This window comes from Hippocampus guttulatus, chromosome 10, assembly GCF_054856545.1.
Source record: "Hippocampus guttulatus isolate MCC_2025c chromosome 10, RoL_Hgut_1.0, whole genome shotgun sequence".
Lineage (NCBI taxonomy): Eukaryota > Metazoa > Chordata > Actinopteri > Syngnathiformes > Syngnathidae > Hippocampus > Hippocampus guttulatus.
In genome coordinates this window covers 8,975,402-8,997,805 of record NC_141270.1, presented here as the reverse complement: position 1 = coordinate 8,997,805, position 22,404 = coordinate 8,975,402, and the positions used below count along the sequence as shown (strand labels likewise).

Below are 22,404 nucleotides of genomic sequence, written 5' to 3'. Positions count from 1 at the left end.
GAGTATGCTCACACTTGAATTTATTTCAGAACGTATTTTCTATTTATTTAAAAACATTGTCTCAGAGACACTCATTTTTTTGAATAATTAAACCACGTAAAGGTCAAGAAACTGCAGTCAGGTTTAGGATCCCCCCCCCCCCCCCCCGCCCCCCTTATTACTTAATCTTGCAGTCTCCCACAACACAAGCGGTCATGAAACGAATTAAAGTATATGTCAAGGCACCAAAGTACACGCTCTGACATTTTAATAGGTGGCGTGTTTTGTGATTTTTGTCTCATAAATCAAAATGAAATCAAATATGACGTGGCTCAATCAAGAGGGAAATGATATGCGCTCCAGCCCAACGTGTCGCTTCAAAAGTATGAGGGAATTGTTTATTTGTGTGCAGTTGTCTGTGGTTGTCAGAGTTCATCATTTCTTAAGAAAACGAGGGACCGGCTCCCTTTGTCAACCTCGTGCGCGTGTATCTATATCTGATTGTGTGCGTGTGCGCGTGTGCGTGTGGGCGTGGGTGTGGGGGCGCGCGTAACGCTGGTGAGGGCGGTCGCAGACGCGCGCACGGCTCATTCAGCTGCCAGACGCACGCAGAGAAGACGGCGGATCGCACGCCTCGTGTTTCCAAGCTCCATGGCTCGGCAAATGCGGCTCGTTAACAGGTGGACGCAATTCGCTTAAAAGAAATTGCAAGCAACCTTCGTTGGGAGACCCGCCAACAGTTTTCCTCCTTTTCCCGGAGCGCTCGGAGGAAGACGAGAATTTAAACCAAAAAAAAATAAAAAATGAAGAGCAAAAACCGTGAAAGCTTAACCGACTCCCGGGAGATGGACGGCTCGTACGACCCGCTGACGGGTGAGTGCTTTCGGCCTTCGGGCCACCGCCGGGTGTCGTGTGCTCAAGCAAAAGATTCAATATGGTTTCAATCGGTCTTCCTAATTAACTCCAGGTGGTTGATCGCTCGAACCTGTGTGGCACAAGTTCTTATTGAAGTTGACATGTAGGGAACTAGTTGGTCGATTGGGTAGAATACAGAGGTTGGAGGTTCGAATCCGTGCTAACTGTGTGGAGTTTGCGTCTTCACTCCTGTGCTTGGCCTCCGGTATTCAATAAAACGTCTTTCATTGATTAAGTGAAGACTCTTTCATGCCCGTTGTTTGTCTGTGCAGAAAGTGCTCAGTGATTGATTGATTCATGCATGCCAGTCAAAGGAGACCCCCACCCCCCAGGTCAATAAAGATAGGAACACCTTTGTCTCACAATCAGGAAATTCCCAATTTACAGTAGCAAAATTATGATATATTAAAAAAAATTATGTAAATTCTAAAATATAAATATAAGCATACTAAAACAGCCATAAATTACAAACCTTGTGATTAATCCATTCGAAGAAGCCTTTTGAGAACGGAATCATACAAAAACCACAGCAATGATTCTCATAGGAAATAATATCAATCTAATTAATTGGCGCCTCGCACCCAATACTATTAACAGAAAAATACAGAATAACTTTAGTTAAACAGAGAACACAATACGTATGACTAATGAAATCCATTCATTGATCCGTTGCGTGTCAGATGTCACAAATGGGGCACAAACAAATTCACACTCGTTAGCATTCTAAGATAAGCGTCTTATCTTAGAAGTAACTGCATCACATTTGCTAACCTGGCAGTTTTTTGATCTCTTGCGCGGCGCCTCTCAGCCTTTGGTCTTTGTGGCTTTGCAGAGTGTCAGTCGCGCAAGCAAGAACTTATGGCTGCATCTGTCTCTTTCGGGACACGAGCTTTCTTTCGGGACATAGTCACCTTTTGGATTCCGTAGTTGCTCCTGGCAGTGCGTCTCAGGCTTGCCATACTGTGACTACCGGGTATACGACAGTGTGTACTCACTTGCATCACCATGCTGGTTCGACCGATGACCCCCTGTTTATGGTAATGCAATATGCGCAGCAAAAAAAAATGTTTCCCCCCCCATTATCGATAAAATAATGAACCATATTGAAGGGATGATGAAACCATATTGAATCTATTGTATTAGTGTGTTTGTATAATGTTGGTGACTGCTGTGAACAATTTGAATTGTGATTGTTGCTGACCAGGCTGAGTGGTGGAGTAGGGATGTGGGGTGGGGCGGTGCTTTGGTTCGCACTGAGATAAACAACGAGATGCTTGGAATTGCTTTTTGCGCTATGGCTTGACACACATTAATCCCCTGAAGCTTTTTATCTATGGACTAAACAAATCTCTCCGAAATTGGATCCGAATGCTGAAAAATGCTCTTGTAGAAAGAAAAAAAAAAAGTGAATTTTTTTTTTTTGTATGCCGGCGTCTTCAGCTATTGTGCAGTTTTGTTATCCTGGCTGCTGCAAGTAGTATGGAAATATGTGAGAGCACACGTTTATTGAGCTAAGGTGCACATTTTACATTGAAAAACTCTCTCAGCACACTGCCAAACCAAAATGTCATGTGAAGGATGTACACGTGGATACACGGCGTAACTGTACGTTGTGCATCAAGTGGAAAGGCATTTCATTGTTCCACCTGTCACTGTACATCACTGGCAAAGACAGATGACCAAAGGCGCATTGTTTGTGATAAATCAATAATGATTTTCCGACCAATAAAGTGAGACTGAGTAATTTCCTGCGGCACATCGGATGATCTGTCAGGAAAGCACTCGTGTGCCAAATGCGATCGGAAATTCCTAGATTAGTAAATGGTGTGATCTTTTGGTATCTTTGCCTTCATTGCGACTCGCTGAGGGTGTAGTAGTACGCTCGCATGGCTTGTTTGCAGGCAGCGTGGGATCGGTTCCCACTCGGTGACGGTGTAGATGCGGGGGTAAATGGTTGTTTGTCTCTATATGTGCCGTGCGACTGACTGGCGACTAGTTCAAGGTGTGGTCTGCCTGTCGCCTGACGGCTGCTGGGATAGGCTCCAGCACCCTCCCGTGACCCTCTTCAGGTTAAAAATGATGGATGGATGAATGGATGATCTCATTGTTTTTCGGCCTGTCAATTAAAAATGCCTCCTTTTGTGGCACTCCAAGTAGTGTGAATGCTTGTGACCATAATTAATTACCTTTAGTGGTATACATCTGTGTCCTCTTTCCTGTGCTTTATGTACGTTGTATTGGAGCAAAATGTCTCATTTAATGGCGTGCCGTGTGAGCGTACCCATGCATCCCAGGTCCCCTCAGTGGGCAGACATCTCTCTCGTGGGATGCCCCCACCCTCCGCCCCCCCATACAGCCTCCTGAGGTCATAGCTCTCAGCCCTCCCGGCTAATATGAGCGCTGTTGAGTGCCATCTGCCTCAGCAGCATTCCCACCTCATGCCTGAACGCACCTCTGGCTTTGCAGAGGGATGGCGTGCAGTCCCAAGCAGCTGTGCTCCTCCTTGCTCCATAGGGATAAAGTATCATTTAAAATAACTTAAATGACACTGACAGAGAATAGGGGGGCGGGGGGGGGGGCTGATCCACCTTTGCAGGTACATAGAACATCAATGGTGGTGCCAATGCACTTCATATTCAACAGGCAGAAAATAGTGTCACTCAAAATGCCCCTTTTAAAGTAGCCGTTTATGCCTGTTGGTTCCAGAATTAGCTGCAGTTCACCAGAGGGCCAGGAAATCGCACCGTGGTGCCAACACCAAAGAAACTGGTCATATGTGTCTAAATTGCGCTGCTCTCGTCCTGCATAAATCGACTTTTTGTAGACTAGAGCAGGCTCAAGCATGTCAGTGTGGCAGTCATATTGGCAGCGGCGATGGTCCTATCAAAGGTCATTCCCATACACACCATTTACTCCAGTTCACTTTAGAGATACCACCACATCAGTAAATGTGAAGAAGTTCTCTTGTCGAAATAGTTTAGTCTTCGTAAGAGAACGCCAAGTCATGGCTGCCCATCAGATGCGCGTTCGGTAAGTTTTTATTCTTATTTCTTTCACTCAAAATTCTTAATCATGTCATCGCAGAAATCTATTAAAAAAAAAAAAGCTACTTTTATTTATTTTTTCCAGTCTGTCTTTCTGTGCGGCCTGATACCAAGTGGCCAGGCCACGGAACGGTGGTTGACGACCACTGCTCTATGTATCATAGAGGTGTGTCACAGATAACCAAATCGCTGTCTCAAGCTATGCCAGTAACGCTGGTACGCAACTGCACAGGGACATAATTAAATCAGTTACGCTTTTAATATTATATTTACATAGACTATCCCATTAAGTTATGCCGTGTCAACACACCCTTATCTGCATGACAATACAACAGCCTGTCACAATTTTAAGAACGTTTAACTAAGACTGTGCAATGAATCGAAATTCAATTACGATTATTTCACCCGACAATTATAAAATTGGTATAATGATTAAAAAAACAAATCCTGTTGAAACAAGGAAGCCATACTTGAAGTCCTACATTTGCACCTTTTATTTTATTTGCACCACCACTTCTTCGTTGGTATATTGTTCAGGGCGTTGTAAAATGTCAAGGCCTGCCAACAACACTCCAATTAACTCATTCAGTACCAGCCAATTCTGGACCAAGTCTGGACCAAGTCTGAAAAGACGTTTAAAAACGTCTTTGGGAGTGAATGAGTTAAGACGAAGAAGCAATGCAAGCTACGTTGGCTTGATCAAAATTCACCCCACCGACACAATGTCACTTGAGTGTTGAAATCTCACCACACATGTTTGGATGTCCACCACGACAGCTGACTAAATGTCAATGTGCAAGTGTGACAGACGGGACGCTTTGAACTCCAAGTGACTCTTTGTACAAGATGCTGACAACTGTAGTCTACTTACCAAAGACTCTGTCTTGAAAATTTGAAGAGTTACTCCTATTGTTGGATTTGGATGTTATAATAGTGAGTGTGTGTTGATGCCGTGACAGGTGCTTTTTCTGTCAAATCCCCTGCCCGCACACAAAAAGCTATACAGCACAAGAATACTTGTGAGAATGGATTATTAAGTGGGATTTTGTGTGGGAAGGGGAGCTTCAGGTGAGTCATTCTTACTTGCAAGCAACTTGTGTGTGTGTGCGCGCGTGCATGCGAGCGTGCTCTCGCTGCTAACCTGTGTTACTTAAAGGCAGCGTGGGTGTTCTCAAATCAACGTTCAAGTGAAATGTAACCCTCTAGAAATAATCCCCCCTCAGCCTGCTGCTACATTGTGCTCGTAGAGCCTTCCGCTGTGCGTGCGGTAGCCTGCCTCGCGCTCCCTGTTGTGTTGGAGAGCAGCGGCTGAGAGATGAGAGGTAATTATAGAAGTGCGCTGCAGTAATCTCCTCTTCCACCTCACAAGGCACATAGAGAGGGATCATATCACCTACACAAATGAATGAGTTTATACATACACACGCATACTTACACGTTTACATACACACCGTTTAAAAAGTTCTTCCTGTCCATTTAACTGAGTGATGATGGATGTCATGCACATCCTACTCACTGACTCATGCGGTGCCCCTTGGCTAGAATGGGACTTTGACTGTTTCTGAATTAAATACTTTCCAGGGCAAACTAGTTAGCTTGTCACTTTTGTTGCAGCAGGGCTCCTAATAGCAGATTAAATGTGCCATCGGGACTCTTGTGACCCCCCCCCCCCCCCCCCCCCCCCCCCTCTCTGCGGTTGTCTCCAGGCTTCCCACACGTGTTGAGCTTCACTTAAGCTCATCAGTCAACATTTGCATCTTTGGAGGAGGGAGAAGGTGGCAAAAGAGGGGGATGAGACATCGGAAATTGGAGAAAGGAGAAGGCTGCTGACAGCTCTGTGTTAGGCTCTGTTAACCTTGTAAGCATTGTTACTCTTACCGCACACTCTGTCAACGCATCGGTGCGTTTCCCCAATGGAATCTTGTACTCATGGGAGTTGCGCAAATGAATCCTGAGGACTTTTCGACTGGGTAAAATTGTCACTTAGGCTGGGACACCAGGGTTATTTTATTAATGCCACAGTCTTCATTATATGTTACTGGCAAGTAGTGGATTAGTTGAACATGTTAGTTTAGATACAGAATTTATAGTACCTATCAGATACCGCAGACTGATTGTCCACTCCAAACCCAGGTTTACTTTTGAGTTGAGGTCTGGAAACTGACTCAGCCCCCGAATGACAATGTTCTTGTTCTTGAGCCACTCTTGTTGGCCCGTCAGCATGTTTTGGCTCATTGTCTAGTGATAATGAGCTTCTTGTTGCATCGCTATAATTCCTGCTTGTGTATCACCAGCGCCTAAAATATTTACACCTCTCCGTGAGGATGTTTGCTTGTGGAAAAGATAATGTTGCTATAATTGCCCCATCTACAGTTTCCTTGGCAAGCCACCTCCAAATGTCCGGGGCTGTATTTCTAAATAATCCCAATGACAACCACCCCACACTCGCCGCCACCACTTGAGATGCACTTTAATTTGCTCTTCTTTGCACTCCTCCCTCTCATGCTGCCTCCTTCCTCTCAAATACAATTATATAATGCTTATGTACACTCACCAGCCACAATATGTACAGTTTAATTAGCGGATCGAAAAATATCTGCCTTTATAAGGGTGCTAATGCTTTTTGTGTCAGTCATTTAATGCTATGGATATCATAAAGCAGGGGTGTCAAACTCAATTTTGTCGCGGGCCACATTATAGTTACCACTTCGCTTGGAGGGCCGTTATGACTGTGAAACCATATAAGGAAGGTTTATTCAACTATAGTTTAAGTTACTGTAATGAGGGTTTTGGGAACAAGAACATTTACAATAGCTCTCTTATATATCACATATGAGAATTTGAAATTTTGTTACAAATTTTAGCGAGCATCATAGAAGCCTAACATATCTGATCTGTTTTTGCGGGCCACATCAAATGATGTGGCGGGCCAGATTTGGCCCCCGGGCCTTGAATTTGAGACCCATGACACAAAGGAAGTTTGCAAATGTTCTGTACGTCTTCCAGAGAGCTGTTTCAAATATGTTAGTTTCCGCCACAAAGCGCAACATTAAACATGAAATGAATACAGTAGTATATGAATTGTTTCCCTTTCCCAGGGAAATGTTTAACCTATGTATTGACTTTTTTCAATTCTTTGCCGAGTAGCGTGCCGTGAATTTCTCTCCAATGTGAAATATGTGCCTTGGCTCAATAAAGGTTGGGAACCACTGCACTAGTGAGTTCCACCTTTCAGCCGCATGCATGTAACAACTGTGTGGATGTTAGTAATACACTTTTTAGCCTTGTCACCCATTTTCATCATCTGTCTGGCAGCCATGTGCTGTCTGTGAGGGTGACAGAGCCTGATATCATTGGGGAGAGGGCTGGGGGGGGGGGCGGGGCGGGCTTTGCTCACCCTGCCACTCACAACATCGAATTTGCATTAGGAGATGATTTTCTGTCCAATAACTCTTTGGAGTCGTTTTCCCATTAGACTGGCAGTCGCTCATCAGTATGTGGAGGACGGCGGATTGGTAAACAGCCAAAGTATATTACGGCTTGGAAGCTATGTAGGACGCCACTCACACCCACTCAATGTGGGTAAGAGGAATAGAAAGAGAGAGAGAGAGAGAGAGAGAGAGAGAGAGAGAAAGTCCTTTTGTCATCAGATGCATGTGTCACATTTGAGAAGCTGGAGTGAAGGTGAACAGGTGTGTGTGTGTGTATGTGTTGCCTGATGGGCAGTTGATGTGATGTCGGGATGATTTGTCTCTTTGACATTGGACTCTTAAACATGTTAGAGCATATTTTGTTCTTCAGGCTATTCTCGAGAGTACAAAAGGTATTAGTGAAATGTAGCTTCACAGCGTGCTGAGGAGATTGAACGCAAACAATGAGGGTTCCTCGGTAACAGCATCAGTGTGACTGACAGCATAGACGTGAGGGATGAGGGGGTGGAGGGAGAGGTGGAGGTGATTAGAGGAACCCCGGGGTTCGGCCCTGTCACACTTCAAAAGAAATGCACGCGCACGCACGCACAAAGGGCTGTCGCTCTTACAATCAGTCAGCTGCTTCCAACACGAGGTCTAGACAACAACACACACACAGGCACGCGCAGATGTGAATCAATGCATTGATGCAGATTTGGGCATGAAACGGCTGTGAACAATATGTTGCCTCAAAGTGTTTCACTGATTAGGACGAGAAAGGGGAATCGTGTTGCTTTTCAGTTTTTATATAAATTACAGTATGCCCTAGTTCCCCGCACCTGTGTTCCAGACCCACTCGTAGTCGGTGAAAAATCTGAAGATTTTGCGAAATCGTAACAAAAATCATTTTCTGATCGTTAAGTTTCATGCTCATGGACACTCTTTAAACCAGGGGTGTCAAACTCGTTTTTGTCACGGGCCACATTGTAGTGACCGTTTTGTGAAAACACGAAGAACAAGAAGTCAAGAATAATGGTTCATTCAGTGATTGTTTAAGTCAGTGTAATGAGGGATTTGGTAACAAGAAAATGCGTACAATATCTCAGCTATTTATTACATATGAGAACTTGGAATTTTGGTAGAGATTTTAGTAATCAGTTTAAAAGTTGACATGTTTGATTTGCTTTCATGGGCCACAGAAAATTATGTGGCGGGCCAGATCTGGCACTCGGGCCTTGAGTTTGACACCTGTGCTTTAAACACTTAAACTGAACAAAACCCACTTAAAAAATTTGGAAATGTATTTAACTCATTCAGTACCAGCCAATTCTAAACCCCATTTTTTTGTTTACCCTAAGTCTTGGAGAAATTGAAAAAAAAAGTACAGTATTTGGGGTTGAAGGTGTGGAGTGTGAAAAGACATATAAATATGTCTTTGGGAGTGAATGAGTTCACCACCCATGCGCGAAAAAAAAATGCAAAGAATACATGCGTGTACCTTTTTGAAGTTTGAGGCCGGGTGAGGCCCGTGGATGAGACGATGAAAATACACTTTGGAAATGATGCACTTCCTTGTTAACAATCGGAGTCAATTTGAGGTACAAAATGTACGAGTCATTGCTTGATCAGAAATATACAACCCGCCTCCCCAACCCACCGCAAAGCTCTCCAAATCAGTTAGATCCACATTTTATCGTGTTTCCATTGTAATAGATTCCCCCCAAATCCAACCTTTTTATGACTCCTTGCTTGGGGTACTGGTCACAGAGGATCTGCATGCTAGTTCCAGACGCTGTGGTATAGAAGAGCAGAAGCGTTGTCAAGAAAGTATGGCTTGTTTAAGCGTGCTAATATTGGAGATTTTGCATATAGACCGATATAGTCCGATACAGTTTTTTTTTTTTTTTGAGTATACATCAGACCGATATCAATATCGGATGGGGACACCCCTACTTCCCATGACCGAACAGGAATAAGTGGTATCAAAAATGGAAGCTCGAATATCCACGCCATCAAAAGCGGTGTTGCTTTCAAGTACTGTCAACGTATTGCACTCTACTGTCATGTCTTTTTATTACTATATTATTTTTTTAATGAGCTTTTTAATTGGTCCAGTGAGATAATAAAATAATACAGATTTCTGTCACACAAGCAATTAAAAAAAAATCAATCATTCACATTGATACAACCATATAGAACCACTCCGAGCAATTCGAGATGAAATGTGATTGGAAAAATTGAAGCGACAAGCCTCTTATCCATCACTGCTCCAGCTGCAGTGTGTAGTGTGTCTGCATGGGGGGGGGGGGGGGGGGGGTTAAAAAAATCACCATCGGTCAAGCAATTTGACCCCTCGAGATCACTGAAAGCTGTGGAGATTAAACTCGGCAAAACATTTTTTCCCCACAAGGCTACGCAGACATTTCAAAGTTTAAACCAAGCATGATTGATTAAGCGCAACATTCAGGCTGGCAAGAGCAGGAAGCTGCAAGAACACCGAATGAGGTACTTTGGCTGCCGTGGAATATAGACTCACTGGCCATAAAATTAGGTACACCCGCACAACGCAATGCGATCCAATATAAGAGCCGCTTTTGAGGCTTCTTCAAAGTTAGACTGCTCTGTTTTTTTTTTCTAATTAGTGCGTGCTGGTTTCCTCATAATACAGCGACTGCTGAGTTTCAGAGCAAAATGTCCTCATCGACTGTATGCATTATTTCACAGATGTGAGAACATCAAAAGGCAACAAATAGGTGAAAAAAGAATCACTAGCATCTTCGAAAGCGCTAACAAAATGTTTACTGGCTTGCATAATCTAGCTCTGCGATTTGCAAGCCTGTTGCTGTATTGTGCAGAGCAGAACTGGTGCGGTTTAATCACCCGAAGTGATAAACCCACATTTGAAGTCGCATTGGTGATAGGCGGCTTTATTTTTCTTTGAAGTTGCGACTCATCTTTTGCCTCATTTGCCTTTCGATGAAGCTCGAAATGCTTTGCTCGTTGTGACCTTTTGACTACTGCATTACGTGACCAAGATGACTGCCGTCGGATGCACCTGGATTTCAAAATCTCTGATAAAATACTTTTTAACCGTGTCTCTCTGCTGCCCGATGCCAAATTGCCTGCGGGCCATTACTTTGGAGCTGGAGCGCATCTCACCTGACTTTAGGTGAAAGTCGGACTAAATTGCCAGTCGATCACTGCACCAAGCAACCAAATCAATTGGCTCATCATATACAGCAACCTTTGCATTCTTCTTGCTGTTGTCCTTTCACTCACACTCGATCTCCTCCTGGCAGCTCCTGAAAGCGATTACTCACACTGCGAGCCGACATCCCATCAGTGATCGTCCCCTGAGGCTCTGGCCTGGCACCAGAATTTTATCAGAGTTGATGGAGTCCAGTAATCACCACAGGCACACGCTTACACGCACACACGGAGGCGCGCTTGAGTGATTGTTGGATGACAGTCAATGGCCATGCAAAATGTTGTCTTCTACAGGTGTGCTGAAATGCGTCGCAGCTGAGGACGTTGGACGTTGAACACAATATTGAAGCTTCTTTCATAAGGGATATCGTGCCGTGCCAAGTTGGCAGGCTAATATGTGCACTGCTATTTATGTTCATTCTGGAGCTGTGGTGAGGATATTCAGGATTAGACTGCAATTTATTAGTCAATCAAAAGCTTCATATCTAATCTACTCGCAGAGGACATCTGCAAATTGCACTGCTTATTAAGATTTCAAACTTTTGGGAAAGGCTAATTCAGTTCTCTCTTCATCTTACTTGGAGTCACCGGCAATCACCATCTCAGTGAATACGTGACTCTCAGGCGTGCGCATGCTAGTCACGACCCCCCCCCCCCCCCCCCCCCCCTTTCCTTACATAGATTCTCGCCTACTGGGCCGCCCTCAGCATACTTTCTTGCCACTAAAGCCCGGTCAAAATAGGCATTGGTGTCATCGTGGAATCATAGGGAGTTTCTGAAAGAGCACAAAAACTGCAAATAGGTGAGTTTTTCAGTGAATAGATATAATAGTTGAAAAAAATGTTGGTGAATTTAATAATCGTGTACTTCAAATATGCAAGGCTATTACGGTACACTGATGTTGTGGCACAAGTCTTCCTGGTGTTATTTTGCTGAGGACAACACTGGCCTGGACACTTGAGAACATTCAGTGACATATTGAAAAGAGGCTATTGTTAGTTTGCCATTTAAATCGTGGAAAATGTCATCAAATGCTAAAATTCAAAAGTATAATAAAAGAAGTCTGAAGGTTATGCTAACATGTGTGTAGCATCGACTGAAGGTGAATTACTTGGGCATTCACACTTGCGCATACACACACACAGTCGTTACGGGGCTAATGATTATTAATGAGGCCAGGATTACATTTCTTCATTGAAATATGATCTTGTTGCTTACCCCCCCATGCGTGCCGATGAGTGAGCGAGGCTTTGTTGTATTTTGGCAGCGAACAGACATTACTAGTAGTGTACTGTGCAAGTCACTGTCACAGTAACTACACGCGTCTCATGTTTCGGTACATCGTTTCACTCCTTTACAAGGTTCTTTACAGGTCATTTCCCTTGTCTTTTTAGTTTGAGTAGATGTTGACATCGGCTTGTTCAGAAATGTGCATTGCAAATTTTCCTGAGCCCGCCCCCGCCCCCTTTGCTCACCCTCACCACCGCCAGTATCAATTTCCCCTCCGACCTCACCTGACCTGAGGTGCAGTAAGGTGATTTACGGGAAGTAGATGCAAAGATAATGGCTTCACCTTCAGCTCTCGATGCTTGGGTGCCCACAAATTGGCAAAGCGAGGCACAGAGTGTTCCAAGGGAAAATTATGTGTTGTTGTTTATCCCTAAAGATGATGTATTTATAGGAGCTCTTCAGTTCACTCACTGTCACATTCATCACAAGAGGTTTTGCGATACCCCTGTGGAAATACAGTGGAAGGTGCAATTTGGAAACCTTTTTCTAAATGAACAGTGGAATCTGTTTTACTCTGGAGCATTGATGGCGTTTGCATTTTCCCCATGGCACAGATCCAAATAAGGGCAAGGTTGACCGGCTTTGTGACCTTTGAGGTGTTCCGGTGCGATTCTCATAACTGTGATCCAGTTCAGCACTGGCATGCAATATAATCGAGTGCAATGGTTATTCTTGTTTTCTCGCAGTGTCAATGCCTTTGTAAAGCAAACAAACGTTCCGTTTAATGTGAGCATGGCAGCTGGCCAGACGGAAACGCCGCCAAGCACGCCGGTACTTAGAGGCGTTTTAATAAGCTCCGATGTGTTCCTGCAGGTCGATTCTATGATGAAAAATGAAATGACCTCAGACTCGCCCTCTCTTGTATCTCCTGGGCTTTTTACTCATCGCTGCTTGATGGGCGGTGAGCCAAATGTTTTATGGCCTCATGCAGCATCGTCTTGTGATTAGTGCATGCTCTGTCTCGCATTGTGGAAGGCTTTAGCATGGAATGAGGAATAAAGCATTTTTCGGGAGCCAGCCCACATATTGTAGCCAATAATTTTGTTTTCTAATTGTGCAAAATGCGTTCCATCAGCGCCAACTGCAGGACACGGGTGTGGGTGAAGGTCAGCTCTCGTGGTGTAGCTCATTAGATTGTGTGGGTGTGCCTAATGTCATGGCCTGAAGGTGTATGGAAAAGCCTGCTGAAGCTGCTCTTCGTCAGCCGTCCACACGCATGTTGTCGGCGTAACGCTCTCAGCAACTGAGAATCCTTTTTTTTTTCCTCTTCTTTTTAATCATCTGTTCTTTGCCGGTGTTCCAAAGTCTGATGTCATCTTATGCAACAAAGTGGTCGGATTTACAAAGGGACAATTTAAATCCGGCCTGGTTTGTTTGATTTACAGCTCAGCCTGTGAAGGCGATTTTAAGTAATTTTTAGAAGCAGCAAATTCATCTTGACAAATATGTGAAATAAAGGGGACATTATCCTTTTTAAAAACTTTTTTAATATATATAAGGACCGGACCATCATCCATCCATCTGTGCCACCTACAGTATACTGTTCAGTGTCGGAGCCGAAACCAGCTGATTTAGAAAGAAATTGTAAAGAGCACACTTAGTGGTCGTGGATCCTACACCAGCTACATGAAAGTCATCATTGTGAACCACGACACCACAATGTCTTTTTTGCTGCAACATCAACTGTTTACAGTGTCTATAAAAAGTCTACACACCCTTTTCCAGTACCGTTTTTCTATGAAATATAAAGACAAAGAAAAATCATTTCAAAATGGTTTCCACCATTATCTCCTTCATGCCTCAAATGAAAGGGTTTTTTTTTTCCGAGAGAGAAAATGGTTTGCTTACTTAAACATAAATGGACACTGCAAAGCAAACCCATTTTCAAAAACTCATTTTGTGACTCCGTGAACTGAATGAGGACCAACGTAGGCGTTTTACCCCACACTAAGATTCTGTGTCGCACTTCAGATGGATGCGGCTTTATCTGCCTGCTTATTTCACAGCTACTGTTTCTTTTTAAGGAAGACAATTGCCGGGAAGAGGCATCGACGGATTCCTTTTGTGTGTGTGTGCGTGTGTGTGTGTGTGGCATCCCTTCAGCGGCGGCAGATAGAGAACAAACAGCAAAGTACAAGAGTGTGTGCGTGCACATCTCTTTCCCAACGTCGACTTGGTTGCTCAAGACAAGATAAATTGGTTCCTCTATGTCTTGTGTTTCTCCCGTCCTTGCTTAACTTTAAGCTCAACAGTCGCTCTGAAGATAGAATGGAACAATGAAGACGACCTGCTCCAGTCTTAACGGGCTATGATTGGTAATTTGCGTTATTTTTTATGGCTCAGCCGCGCCAAATTCCCGCTCATCGTTCTTATGAAATATATTCATCTTTCATCATTTGGGGTCATGCATTAAATTGATTGGGATTGTGCCATCTTGTCAGAAATGCCATTTGAATGCTGGGAAAAAAAGGGACTGCATCACCGCATGTCATAGCAATTCTGAGAAATAGATCGATGTGAACAGAATTCCAGGAAAAATTGCAGCAAGCTTTTTGGCTTCAAGATTCACACCTTTGCATATCAAAGTGTGAACATTGGATATCGCTTCTTTAATAAAACTAATGACTTTTAAGAATGTTCAAATTTTACAGTATTTGCAAAGTTGTGTTGAGGAGAGTCAGCTTTTCCTTTGCTTCTTGCTCTCCTTGGACACAAGTCCTTTTATACCTCTGTAAGGTGGAATAAAGACCAAACACCACGTCGTACTTTTTCAGTTTATCACAGCACAGCACAAATCGATTTGGGCTCCGAGAGTTTCAGATTTCTTTCGGAAGCCCCAAAGAAACACATACATGAGATTATATAGGGACAATATGATAATGAGAGGCGGGGAGGTACGCCTCTCATGCAAATCCCTGAAACAAAGAAAGTAACATGTCATCTAACCCGGCGTGGCTGGAAGAAGTTGGGAGCGGTGGGGTTCGAGGGCACTAAAGGTGATTGTAAACACAGCGAACAGAAAATACCTTTAACAGCATTCCATAACCATTAAACCTACCTAAGCAAAAACTAGAGACAAAGAAGGTCAAGCAAAGTTCGACCTTGAAACGATGACGAAGTATAGACCACTGCTGTTGGTCACAGATCTTGAGATTAGGGTTCCTCTTTGAGGGCACTTGACAGCCTTCAGGGATTTATACGAGGTGGTGGAGGCAGGAAAACCCTCGGGGGGCTGTTAATTAACCAAGTGAAAATAGGACCTAAACTTCACACTACATTCTTTGTTTTAAGTACTTCAGCAGATGTTCAGGACAGAGACTAGTGTCAATAGTTCTCATAGCAAGATGAAATTCCTTAACAATGTTCTACTACTACTTCTAGCGGAATATTTCCTTAACAAATCCCTCTCTTGATCACAATCAATATTGTGATCACAAAACTTCAGTGCCAAAATCCGTCGTCAAAGCGGAACAACAAATTCCCCCTTGTGCAAGCATTATCAAACAAACTACAGCCGGAAATAACAGTCTCAGTGAAGCCTGACACCAGTGCCCACATTAGTAGAGAAATAGAGACCAAAATAACCAGTATAATCAGAAAGATATGTTATTAGTTCTGGGCCCCCTGAGAACTTTGTCTTGGTTTCACGTCCAGTTGTCCTTCCGAATGTCACTTTGAAGTTGGAGATGCTTCTTGGGGCTGACGCATTCCTTCCCGGTAGACAGCATGATGGGTCCTTTGTGTCACTCTGCGTGGTCCCATTCATCTCGGCTGATGCCACTTCCGCTTGAGGACCCTTAGATACACCTGCTCCGGATACGTCTGTGGTTTCACGCCTGGATCGTTCGGGTGCCCACACCCGAGTGCAGTCTGCTTCTGGAAATGAGAGACGAGAACACTCAATGAGTCCATGTATGCTTTATGGGGAACCATCTGTCGAAGAGTGCCCTGGTCCATCGATCGCCACGGACCAGGGAACTCCTGGCCATGCTCCAGCTCAAAAGGTGTGAAACCTGTGGCAGAATTAATGGTGGACCTCACAGCAAGTAATGCAATCGGCAGCGCATCGACCCAATTCAGTTTTGCCGATGCCATTATCTTGGAAAGTTTTAGTTTGAGCGTTTGGTTCATTCGTTCAACCAGTCCTTGCGATTGTGGATGATAAACCGTGCCAAATTTATGCTTAAGCCCCAACAACTGCTCGACTTGTTGGAGATGTTTATTCTTGAAATGAGTACCATTATCCGATCGAACCACACGCGGAAACCCATGCGTTGGAACGTAGTGGTTTACCAAAATCTTAATTACAGCCATCGCATCTTCTTTGCCACATGCGTAAGCCTCGGGCCATCGAGTGTAAGCGTCCACCATCACTAGAAGGTATCGTTTGCCTCTAATCCTATCTACCATGTCAGTGAAATCGATAACGACTTCCTCACCTGGACCCCGGGGTAGCGGATACACCCCAGGTACCGTCCTGAGACTTTTCCTTACATTATGTCGATTACAGACCTCACACCCCAAAACTACCTCATTTACCATATCCAGAAGGCGAGGATGATACCAGGATCTTAATTTATCTGCCACATTCCTTTTTGCCAAATGAGCTGGACCGTGTGCCTCGTGAATTAGAGTCTTCAATTTATCTGCTGACGGAACTGGGCGTCCGTCTGTTTTGTGCCGATACAAACCAGTCTCATCCCTGGCCACCCTGTTTGTGGATAGCCAGTAGTTCTTCTCCTCAGGGGATGCCCTCTCTTGATCTGCAAGAAGGTGGTTAATGTCCAGATCATACATCTTCCCCATTGTTGGTTCTACTACCATCACTGGCTGGCTCACCTTGTAGCCCGCTGTCTCTTTCGCTACCTTATCTGCCCTGTCATTTCCCACTTCTACATAGGAAGTCCCTCCAGTATGTGCCCTGCATTTAACAATGGCTACTTCTTTTGGTTTTAACAGAGCCTCTCCGAGTCTTTGGATTTCCACACTATGTTTAATTGATGTTCCGGCTGCTGTTCTGTACCCATTCCTTCGCCAGAGGGGCATCTCTGTAAAAATCGCCCCGACTACATATGCTGAATCCGTGTAGATGTTAACCCTTAACCCTTGCGCCCTCTCTAGTGCCCTTATAACTGCTACCAGCTCGGCTCTCTGGGCCGACTGTTTCCCTTCTATTCTGTCAGTTTCTTGTATCTTAAATTGTCTTGTTTGTTGGCCATCATCGATTATTACCGAATAGGCCGAGATCAGCCCTTCTGTTGGATGTCTAAAGCAACAGCCATCTGTGAACACGCTATAATCTGGTTCCGATATTGGTGCGGCATACAAACCTTCTCTGAGCTTTTCTTCATTCAGGGAAAGGTCGGCACAACAATGGGGTGCGCCTTCAACCATTCCATCTGCCGCATTGATTCCTTCTGATTTGTATGTCAGATTGGGTCTGTGTAAAATTCTGTCCAATTTGTCACTTCGTTTTGCTGACATCGTAAAATCTTTAGAACAGACAAATGCCGCCACTGCGTGAGAAGTAAGGACCGTAAGGGGATTGTTCAACACAATGTGATCCACTTTTTGCAAAAATTTGCCTAATGCTGCCGCATATCTGAAGCATGCTGTATGTTTTTGTTCAATTGGGTCCGATTGCATGCGGACGTATGTCAAAATTCATCAAAATTAGTCTTTTACTTCCCTGTTGTTCATGTTCCTGTCATCCACATTTCCCTCTCTTTTCTGAAAAAGAACTACAGAAACAAAGCCTTCTTTTTCGGAAATATCCAAGTAAATCAGCTAAATCAGGCCGCACAAGAGAAACCGGCATCGCTGTACCTTCTGATGTGTTCAATCTCCCCTAAAATTTAAAGGCAGAGCGAATTGTAATTTTTTCCATGCGATAGTTTGAAACTGCAAAAAGCCAAACGTCAAAGGAACCACCTTGCGGCATCCAAACAGCAAATCTTAGATGATGCATCGAGAAGAACATTACCATACCGAACAAGTACAACGCCATCCGTAGGTCGAAAAGCGTAGAGTAGCTGCTTAAGCACTTGAATAAAAATTCCAGAAGACAAAAGTGAATACGTGGGGCAAACAAGTGTAGCGTAATTTAACTCCAAGGTGAGAGAATGAGAAAAGTCCCTATACGATCCTGAAAGTGGTATATGGAACAACCTTATCTAAATCGATTACAGAAGAATGTGTACAAACGAGAATTATTGTATATTTGAGTAGACGGCAAAAACAGTACGTGCAGCGCGGCCATAGATACCAGTCAATGAGATGAGATCCTCTGACAGGTCCACTCTGGCTGCCACACCCTTCAGGACCTACAATAATTGAGGAGGAGGGAACATTAAATAAATTGCCTTGTGTTTCATCCAACCAGGCCATGCGATATATTTCATTCTCTAGTTTGTCAAAAGCATTGTGCAGTGGGAAGGACCGATCAGTGGATGGTAAGGTCATATGGAGGAAGTCTAAGGAGACCAAAGCCGATACTGTTGGAAGACAGAGTTCAGTGGTGGGTCATCGGCTGACTTTAGCAACAGTCAGCCTTGTATCAGCAGGCATTGGGAGCAAGTGTGGTCCAGCATGTTCAAGTTCATGACAGTCTTTCAGTGAGGCCAGCAGCGATCCCTATTGTTGGGGATTCGGTTACCCATGGAGCAGATGGGTATTGTCCATGTGGGGGTGCCGTATCCTGTCATTGTTGTTGGTTTTGTGGAGGAGGAGTCGGGGCTTGTTGATCATAGCCTGATTGATGAACAGGTGGGTGCCGGCGGTGCGGGCATTTCCGTGTCCAATGATTCACATCACCACAAATGAAACAGCCAGCTTGGCTCCCGTGACTTCCTCGTCCACGCCCACCTTCCCGTCTCGGACCTCCCCCCAGCCATGCGTCTCGGCCCTGCCTTGTGGGCAGGTCGTAATGTTGAGGTGGGGCTTGGACCTGCGGTGGGGGTGTGATCAGCCGTGGTGGAGCCTGTTGAGAGACACTGATTGACAATTGATTAGATCTCCCAAGTTTCTCTTTTTTGCATGCATTACTGGTGGCTCTCTTAGCCTCTTCTACTCGTGGGTTCAAAGAGTTGTTCTGTAGCTTGGATGTTTTCTCAGTCTCTTCCTCGGTTCTCATTCGAGATTGCTGCACATAATATAGGAAATGAGTTTGCCAGTTCACGTCATCTGAAGTGGGGAGAGTGGGAGAGTTAGTCATCATTTTCTGCACATCAGACGGACAACCCCCCAGCACTGCTTGCCTGAACAAAGCTTGATTCAATGGATGACTATTGGGGTCCTTCCCAGTTGCAGTCACCCAAGCATCTATACAATTAACCAAATAAGTCATTGGGTGTACCTCAGATAACAATTCAAACGCCAATTGTTGTAGAGGACCCAATGTTGTTGGATAAAGGGAACTCAGCGCGTCTGATTTTCTATTATTCAACCTAGTCAATTTGCAAGAGGCTATTCCCTCTAAAAGGTCCATAATCTCTTTGGGTAAATACTTACTCTTAAGCCAGTCTATTGCCCATAACTGTATGTCATAGTCAATTTTAGGCAAATCCAGCAACATTTGCCTCATCAATTCAGTCTCCCTGGTTATAAAAGTGGTTGCATCCCAAACACTCATGCTCTCATTATCCTGTTTAATTTGCATACATTTTTCTAATTTTACCAATTGTTTATGAACCACCCTGGGCAGATCAGGGGGAAGCTTGGCACACAATGGATTCGGGTGGGGGCCAGTAAAATGGCTAGTATGTGTTATCCCCCTTTCCTCGCCTATGTTCATATGGCCGCTCGGCACTTGTAGTGGGGTCATAAATTTAGCGCTCCTCACCCCATGCGGTGGAGGAGGCATCATCGCTGCCTTGTTTATCATAACTTTGTCGGAGTTACTTTGTTTGTTCATTTTTTTCTTTTTCCGATGTCGAAGGCAGTGGTCAAACCGCCCATGAAATGCAATATATATAAAAACCTCTACTTGTCAACTTGACTCTCTCTTTTCCCCTCACATATCAACCACATCACTCGTTCTGCACATTATCATCATAGAAACATCCGCCGGCTCCGCTCTTCTCTCACTCCTCACATTCAAAGCCATCCATAACCTAGCCCCTCCATACCTATCTGACCTCAAAACACATCTGTTTGGACAAGCCTATTCACTCGGACCATAAAGCCATTATTCTTTTTGTTGTATTTTTCCTTATTTTATTTGATGTTGTTTTCACATCGTATTCGTGATTTTAACTGCTTGTTGTAAGGTGTCCTTGAGTTCCTCGAAAGGCGTCCACAAATAAAATGTATTATTAGTAATATTATTATTATTATTAGTATAGCTCGAATTGAATTCCACTTAGCTTTTTCTTTTTATATTTCAAACTATTGTCTTATTCTTACAATTTATTCTTAAAACCTTGTTTTCTCGCTTTACTTACCCCTCTGTGCAGTGCATTCGCCCTTTTCTCTCTCTGCGCAATGCATTCACCTTCCTTTCTTTCCTACTTACCACCAGACGGTATTTTAACCGTTTTCTTGCCTTCAGGCCTTCCGTCCATCTTACAGTTCACCATGTTTTTATCATACTCACCGTCCAATATACTCCCTTATGGACCGTGTGACGTCACGTAATTCTCCAATTGTAACAATGGAGCTGTCCCTAACTTGCCCTAAAAATACAGCTGTTTACTCAGGCCCCGATCTCCAGTCGGCAGTCCTGCATTTTGACAGCATCCAGAATAATAAAAATTACCTGGACCTGCTCCAGCAATTAACCACTAATTTTTTAATTGCCTACTAACTCAGTTTGGTCTTTGCTCGTCAGCTACTAGCCAAACCTACGTCTCAACGGTTCTACCTAATTTAAACCGCCTACGTGGTGACTCAATAACTGTGCCAATTCAGTTATCTACTACTCAGTGGCAAAGTTTGGACGGTATATTGTTTTGAATATACCTCACACCTATCCTTTAATTCCTTTTTCCTGTACAGTACTTCATTTTTCCATAGTCACATATCTCTTAAAACTCATTATCAATTCACATATCTCTTAAAACTCATTATCAATTTGTTATTTGCCACCTACAAGATCCAATCACTATACTTGGTTCAACACATTCAGGATCAGAGCAGTTTGATTTGATCGGTCCTGATTGGACATAAGCCGAATCTTGACACTTCGCCCGTAATAACAGGAACAGGTGTGTCTTACCTTATTTAGCGGGGCCCCTGGTTACTGCCTGATCTTGGAGGTCTTGGAACCGGTGTCTGTCTTTTTCCAGAGGGATCCTGTTCGTGACGCCATTTGTTGAGGAGAGTCAGCTTTTCCTTTGCTTCTTGCTCTCCTTGGACACAAGTCCTTTTATACCTCTGTAAGGTGGAATAAAGACCAAACACCACGTCGTACTTTTTCAGTTTATCACAGCACAGCACAAATCGATTTGGGCTCCGAGAGTTTCAGATTTCTTTCGGAAGCCCCAAAGAAACACATACATGAGATTATATAGGGACAATATGATAATGAGAGGCGGGGAGGTACGCCTCTCATGCAAATCCCTGAAACAAAGAAAGTAACATGTCATCTAACCCGGCGTGGCTGGAAGAAGTTGGGAGCGGTGGGGTTCGAGGGCACTAAAGGTGATTGTAAACACAGCGAACAGAAAATACCTTTAACAGCATTCCATAACCATTAAACCTACCTAAGCAAAAACTAGAGACAAAGAAGGTCAAGCAAAGTTCGACCTTGAAACGATGACGAAGTATAGACCACTGCTGTTGGTCACAGATCTTGAGATTAGGGTTCCTCTTTGAGGGCACTTGACAGCCTTCAGGGATTTATACGAGGTGGTGGAGGCAGGAAAACCCTCGGGGGGCTGTTAATTAACCAAGTGAAAATAGGACCTAAACTTCACACTACATTCTTTGTTTTAAGTACTTCAGCAGATGTTCAGGACAGAGACTAGTGTCAATAGTTCTCATAGCAAGATGAAATTCCTTAACAATGTTCTACTACTACTTCTAGCGGAATATTTCCTTAACAGTTGTCATTGCGATTTCTATTTTTTTCTTTCCCATGGGAAGAATGTTTCAAAGTATGACGCAATGGAAGTTCGACCTGAATTGAACCTTCGAGGTTCCATTCCAAGTGATTTGAGAGAATGACGTGATTATTAATTCATTGCTTTTCTGTGCTGTCAGATAACTGGAATAGCTTTGGCCTCGGAAAAATATTACATTGTCAGTTTCGTACAATGGTTTCAGTGGTTCACTCGCCTGACCTCGGTTTCTAAATAAGCCCGCTTTTTGAGAGAAGTGGTCAGGAATCAGTGGAAGACGGAGAACAATAAGTAAAAGTGCGATTTCGGCACAACAACAAAGTTCAACAATCGAGGATTTGAGGAGCTCGCTGTTGTCTCTACGCCCAGCCACTCGCCCTCGAAATCCGCCCTTGCACTCGTGCTATCGCTTTCTTCTCTGCTGAATGTGCAGTCTGCTTTGTGACAGCGGCGACGGAGAAGCTCTGACAATAATCCCCTCTGCTCTATCAGCCCTCAGCC

General features: G+C 44.0%; 1 protein-coding gene across 4 annotated transcripts in view; it reads left to right on the top strand.

The window, feature by feature from the left end:
* The first annotated feature begins 561 nt into the window (after positions 1-561).
* LOC147199148 (A-type potassium channel modulatory protein KCNIP2) overlaps positions 562-22,404 on the top strand; it is a 100,417-nt gene continuing 78,574 nt past the window's right edge. For 3 of the 4 annotated variants that reach the window (XR_015102122.1, XM_086122625.1, XM_086122623.1), the window contains exon 1: positions 562-852. Coding sequence is in view for 3 of the 4 variants with exons in the window: in XM_086122625.1 (XP_085978751.1) it covers positions 783-852 (70 nt within the window). In the remaining variant the exon portion in view is untranslated. The remainder of the gene's footprint in view (positions 853-22,404) is intronic. The other variant, XM_086122627.1, reaches the window with a different exon arrangement.